Below are 6,237 nucleotides of genomic sequence, written 5' to 3' on the forward strand. Positions count from 1 at the left end.
TACTCGTTATATTCCTAAGTTTTTTTTTTTTGTAATTAAAAAATATAATAGTCCCTAATATAATATTTATTTCCATATCTTTACTTTTCTGTCATCCCAATTAAACACGGTTGGAGGAAAAAAAGTAAATATCTCCTAACGTTTTCCATCTTTCCATGGTCTCAACTAATAAACCAATTTTTTCTCTTAAAAAAAAAAAAAAAAACTAATAAACCGATTGTGAACAGCCTAGTGTCACTAATTTTATGGCGTCATCTTCGTGACATCTCACTGGAGCATTCAGCTTCTAAGAGTTGAGTAAATCTAGAACCATCTCAATTTTCACAACTTTATTACAATTTTACTATGTTAACGTCTTGTGAAGGTTGGAATTATGGATCTATCATTTTATTTCCACCTCTCACAAATCGCTGCATGACAAAATTGCAAAGGTTGGTGTAGCGCAGCGCAGAACTTACTCGGAAAGTTCTCCAACAATAGTCACGACTTGCTCAATAAGACCTAAAAAAAAAAAAAAAAAAAAATTTCAGATTCGCGAATCGCAATTTTGAAATTCGTTTCTTTTCTTTCCCCAAATTTTCTGCATGCATTTTGAAATTCCTTTCTAAAAATGGCCATCGACTAAATAAAAAGTCTGATGAAAAGTAAAGGTAAAAGTCCAAAACCACCTTCAAATTAACTTCGAGTCCCGTCGCAGTAGTGCCCCTAAAAACATAAAAAAAAAAATGGCGGGAGCAGAAGCAGCGTGTATCTTTTGCCAGATCGCCAACAAATCCGCCTCCGCTACTCTCCTCCACACTGTAATCATTTCATTTCTCTAATACCCTTTTTACCCTTTTCTTTTGTCTTTATTTTCTGATTTGGGTGTGTGGATTTGGGCAGGATGAGAAGGTGATTGCCTTTCAAGACATCAACCCTTCTGCTGTCAGGTTTTCATATTATCCATTTTTCTCTTTTACAACTCTCTAATTACCGTTTATTCCTAGATTTTAATATTTATGCGCTTTTATTTTAATATGAAATGTGGGGATCCCTGTTAGATTTTGTGGTATGATACGTGTATTTTGAGGTAATTGTGGAATTGGGATTAAGGGGGTGGGGTGGGGTGGGAGAGTGGGTTTGGAACAAATTAGGAATAATTAGAAGAGATTTAAGCTATGTAAGATTGAGAAAAAGTGAGAGAAAAGAAAGAGAAACAGAATTTGCTATTGTTATAGTGGATTGGTGTTGTTTGTGTAGATTAGCTGGTGAAAGTGTTAGTCACTTCACTTGTTGCTGCATTGCCCATTTGCCTCTGATATGTGGGCTTTTCTCTTCTGCCTAGCTGGGATTTGTTGGGTTATGCCAAACTCTGTTGTTTCAATGCTGGAATCTTGGAATGGTATTCTGGGTTCTCGTAGATATGGGACAGTGGGGGCGACCCTGGCATGTATGTTGTGGTGCATTGCAGCCTTTTTACACTATTTTGGAATTGCATGAAAAGAAATTTTGTAATAAGAAGAAGCCAAATCCCGAATGATCTTTAACAGCTCATTGATTTCTAGTGGGCACATTTCTGATTTCAGCAAGGATAACAACTGGGGAATAGAACATTCAACCAATAGGGAGCGACGACCAAAATTTCGACATAGCTGAAGCATCCATAGTGAATCACCTGCTTTAGGAATAGGAGCACTATTAGCTGCTACTAGATGACCTCCACAATCATGGATTGCACAGCCTCCACCTACTAATGATTTCAAAGCCACATTAAATTTATAGCAGCTTCTAGGAGGAACCATCCATTTACAAGCTGTAGTTTCTACTTTCTAGTTTCTGCAGAATTCAATCTAAAAGCTCTTGGGCATACACGTTGTACTCTCTCTCTATATATCTATATATATTATAAAGGACCAACTTGTGGGTCGGGGGGGTCCACAAGTAGCTCCATCCCTATTTGGGGTGAAAGGAATTGCCACATTTTCAAGGATAAAGAGTCCACCGTGCCAAATCTCAAGTTTTTACTTTTGAGGATTCTCTATGAATGGGGATTGAAGTCCTTCACTCTCTCCACGTATTCTTTGATGGATTTTCTAGAAACTATAAATTTGTGCAATTATTATTATGGCTGGTTTCGTTTATGTCCTTTTTTATTCTTGTTTTGCTTTGTTGTTCTTCTTTGATTTGTATATGTCCTGTATACACTTTTTTGGTTTTTAATAATTTGCAATTACTTATCAAAGAAGAAAAAAAGAAAGATTAGTGTGGTTCGGTCTAACAACCTACGCCAAGAGGGACCAACTCTAGACTAAGCCTAGGATGTAATAAAAGTTATGATGTGCAGTAGAACTGCAATAGTACAAGTTGTACATGCAGGCTGAATTTAGACTGGTATCTCTAACAGGATGAAAAAGGATTGCTTAAACTCGTTAAATTAAAATGATTTTTGATAATTGGGGCATTTGCAGATCGTGACTGGCCGACATGTATCATTCTGTGCTTTTTGGTATGGTTGGATTTCAACTGCTGTTACTAGTTTTTGGTTAATGGCCATTGATCCAAGCAAGCAAATAAACATGCATATATGGTAACTGTTTTTGTTTTCAATAATTTTATCGAAAAATGATGTCAGATAGGGTGAAGAAAACAGCAAGTAAAATCTTGAACTTGAAGCAACCTGAAGATGACTGAGAAAATTTTATGTGTACATCTATGTTGGTTTTTGTTAGCGTGCTTACATTGGACAAAGGCAAGATATATGTCATTTGGACAACCTGCAAAATTTCTGCTACCTTCGTTATCCGCTTGTCATGGGTCTTCCTTCATGAGGCACCTTTTCAATATTTTAGGGCTTCCTATAAGCTAAGAAGCATGAGTGCGTTTTAGGACTCGGGTGCGGGTGCGGGACTCGGCAATTTTTGAAAAAATAGGGTGCAGGTGCGGCGGGGTGCAGCAATTAAAAAATTATTATTTATATTTTTTAATATATTTTTACTATTAAAATATTCTTAGAAAACACATTACTATGGCCTTAATTCACTATACAAAGAAAGAAGAAGGCAAGAAACACAAAACAAAAAACAAAACACAAAAGAAGCAGCAAATATTCAAAATAAAATTGAGGAAGGATAGATTTAGGATGTTTGGGCCTCATTCAAAGCCAATTTCAGCTGTTCAGGCATGATTCAAGGCTGATTTCGGCCGATACAACCCGATTCTGGCCCAATCGGCGCAAATCTGAACCGAGTCGGCGCTAATCTGAAAAAAAAAAAATCAGACGCGGGCCGCGTCGGACTCCGGTGCGGCACCCTCCCAGCCGCGTCAGTGCTTCCTAGCCTATAAGTAAATATTGTGCTTATTTTGTAATTGGTTTTACAATACTCTTAAAACACTTAGAGCAGATTCATCTCCCACATTTGCACTAATATGCATAGTGTACTAAATCGATACCAAATTAGGATTTGGCACCTGTTAGTCTTACTGCCAACCATGCTGGGGACTTGTTATATGTTTTTTGTTTTAGTTCAACCATGTGATCGCTCTGAGTTGGATGACAAATTTACAGGCATTACTTGGTGATTCCCTTGGAGCACATTCCAACAGTAAAAAATCTTGAAAGGAGAACTGAAGACTACTCCTTAGGTAAAGCAAATATATATCCTTTTGTTTAATAGTTTGAACCAGTGTGTGATCCTTTTTAAGTCTTCATTCTTTTTCATAGTCTAATCTTTGATTTGCTATTTTCTCCAGTGAGTCACATGCTGGAAGTGGGGCAAACACTATTACGTCGAGATGCACCTCAGTGCACACAGTACAGGTATTGCCTCCTGTATACATGTGTTTGAGATTTTGTGATGCTGTTTTTGTGAACAGAGATTATAGAATTGGGGAGAAAGAGCTTTTAAATATTTTGCAGTTTGTGCTTTAATTGGTTCTGCTATTTATTTCTTGTTTGTTCCACTAAAATTATCGCTTCATAGATATACTTATCTAAAAAAAGAAAAGCTGAGCAGATATGATAATTAATGTTTCAATGTAAATACTAGCACGTGAAAATGCAGATGACCATTTATTTGCTTGTGATTTGAGCTGAATTAATCAACCAATCCCTTCATTTTATGTAATTTGATTTTTTGTTGTTGATAATTTGATAGTTACAACGGGGGAGGAGGATTTGAGCTCTAGATGTTTCCGTGGAAAACATCAGGAGGTGTCAACTAGTTGTACTACAAGACTTTTGGCGTAATTTGAGTTTTTTTTTTTACAATCATTTTGTAATTTGACTCTAGTTCAAAATGACACCTCCTCTCCACATAAAAGTGATATGGAGAGTATGGTTGTTGGTTCAAAATCCAGTGGGTGTGTGTAAGTACCAATCAAAGTTAGTAGTTTTTTTTTGGGGATTGAGAAAAGATGTTATTGATTATAAAATTTTCCTGCAATTCTTATATGATTAACTATACACAATAGTTCAATGGTTTCGTATAAAAGCAAAGCTTGTAGCCTTAATTTAGAAACAAGGTCAGCGGTAACCTGAGTTTGTTTTCACTCCATTATACTGTAAAATGAAATTTGTTGAGTGGGGTGTTGCACTGCTCAAGTTCTGCTCAGTGGTGTTGAGCAAACCTTTTGTGAATAAGCCTGTATCCACTGGAGCTTGCGTTGCTTGAAATTTTTAATTGTAAAGAGTAAAGAGTAAAGAGTCGAGCTGATGAAAAGTTTGCTCAATATTGGATTATATGCATAAAGCTTAGCAGGAGGCTGCTTGATTAGGCCTTTAAAAAATCAATATCAAGCTGAGATCAAGCAGCTCAACTTGTTTTATCGTCCTAAACTTGCATATAAGCTTGTTAATTGGTACAATTCTCTCTCTCCGCTTGACAGATTTGGATTTCACCAGCCTCCACTGAACTCTGTTAACCATCTACACCTTCACTGTCTGGCGCTGCCATACATGCCCAGGTTAGTTATCTGGTGCTTCTTAGTCCCTATATGCCTGAAACTTCTAATGTCATATATTGTATTTCATCTTTTAATATTGTTCGTGGAACTATGGAAGTTGCAAAGATACAATCTAATTCTCTAAGAGGTTGAACAGATGGAAATGTGTAAAATTCTTGTCTGTGGGATCGCTTGGGTTTCTTGAGGCAGAGAAGTTGTTGGAGAAGCTAAAGCCTTTACCACCTATTATTTCAAAAGTGTGATTCTTTTATATTTGATTGACGTTATGCAAAGTAAAGAGATTGGGCATTCCCTATTAAAGCTTGGGTATTCATTCTGATCTGTGTAAGTTCTTGTCATGTTGAAGTGTTCTGTCTTGTGTTTGATCATGGAGGCTGTCCTGTTCTTGTCCCCTAAGCACTTGTGATTCAATATGCTTCATGTTCCAATAGCATAATCAAAAGATTCAAAACTCTCTAGCGTTATTTTATATACCATGCCAATTCAAAAGTTATATTTACTGCACATCAGAAATGCAGATGCTACGATTGTTGGCAAGTAAGGGTTTGTGTGAGATTGTACTAAACGTGGCCCTTCTAAATGATACGTACATCTGTTTGGGCTGGTCTATACCAATCAAGGTAAGCTGAAGGAGCTAGGTCCTCCCTGAATTCGAGTGCACATTGAGACCGACCTCATCATGGTAAGGATGTTTGGGGCACATATTTGCGTTTCTAGTTTTTTAATCAAGGAAAAAAGAATTTTTAGAAACTACAAAACTAGTCTTGATAGTCATTTTTATCTTTCCCCTAAGACTGGCTTTCCGTTTCCCCAGTCTCTTGCATTGCATGTGACTCTAGAATTCTAGATCACATCCCTCGCGTTGCAACATAATGAAGAGTGTGGATGATTTTCTTCTGGTAATTGTTGTACGAAATCTCCTTTTTTAATTTCTTTTTTGTAAATATTTTCCTTTTTTTTTTAATAGTGGATGAGATATTTCCTTTTATTCTTTTTATAATAATGACAATGGTGATTGGTTAATATAATATAGTTGAGTCCAAACTCATAAACACAATCTTTTTCACACAAAAAAAAAAAAAAAAAAAAACTACACAGTTGGAGTCTTCCCAAAATGTAAGTTTCCCTGACTTAAGAACAGTTCGCCAATGGCATCTTTTCATGTTCCTTTTCTCTTTCTGCCTGAGTTATTTATATTTTTGACATTTAAACTAATATAGAGTCTATTAATTTCACTGTCATTTTAATTTGTTTGGTGCCGCTATGGAAAAAAGTCCATCTTTTCATGTTCCTTTT

At 36.3% G+C, this 6,237-nt stretch overlaps 1 protein-coding gene across 1 annotated transcript; it reads left to right on the plus strand.

Moving 5' to 3' along the window:
• Positions 1-414: 414 nt before the first annotated feature.
• LOC142611876 (bifunctional adenosine 5'-phosphosulfate phosphorylase/adenylylsulfatase HINT4) lies at positions 415-5,393 on the plus strand. The gene is made up of 6 exons (XM_075784027.1): positions 415-800; positions 883-929; positions 3,545-3,621; positions 3,730-3,796; positions 4,864-4,941; positions 5,078-5,393. Exons 1-6 carry the CDS (start codon positions 726-728, stop codon positions 5,181-5,183), a joined length of 450 nt encoding a protein of 149 aa, XP_075640142.1. The 5' UTR covers positions 415-725; the 3' UTR covers positions 5,184-5,393.
• The last annotated feature ends 844 nt before the right edge of the window (positions 5,394-6,237 follow it).

The sequence above is a fragment of the Castanea sativa genome, chromosome 10 (genome assembly GCF_040712315.1).
Source record: "Castanea sativa cultivar Marrone di Chiusa Pesio chromosome 10, ASM4071231v1".
Classification (NCBI taxonomy): Eukaryota; Viridiplantae; Streptophyta; class Magnoliopsida; order Fagales; family Fagaceae; genus Castanea; species Castanea sativa.

Bases quoted from the DNA above. Each gene is read 5' to 3' on its own strand.
- LOC142611876 (XM_075784027.1), top strand. From the start codon at position 726: ATGGCGGGAGCAGAAGCAGCGTGTATCTTTTGCCAGATCGCCAACAAA. The intron at 801-882 runs GTAATCATTTCA...GGATTTGGGCAG, and splicing joins CCGCTACTCTCCTCCACACT to GATGAGAAGGTGATTGCCTT. The intron at 4,942-5,077 runs GTTAGTTATCTG...GAGGTTGAACAG, and splicing joins GCGCTGCCATACATGCCCAG to ATGGAAATGTGTAAAATTCT.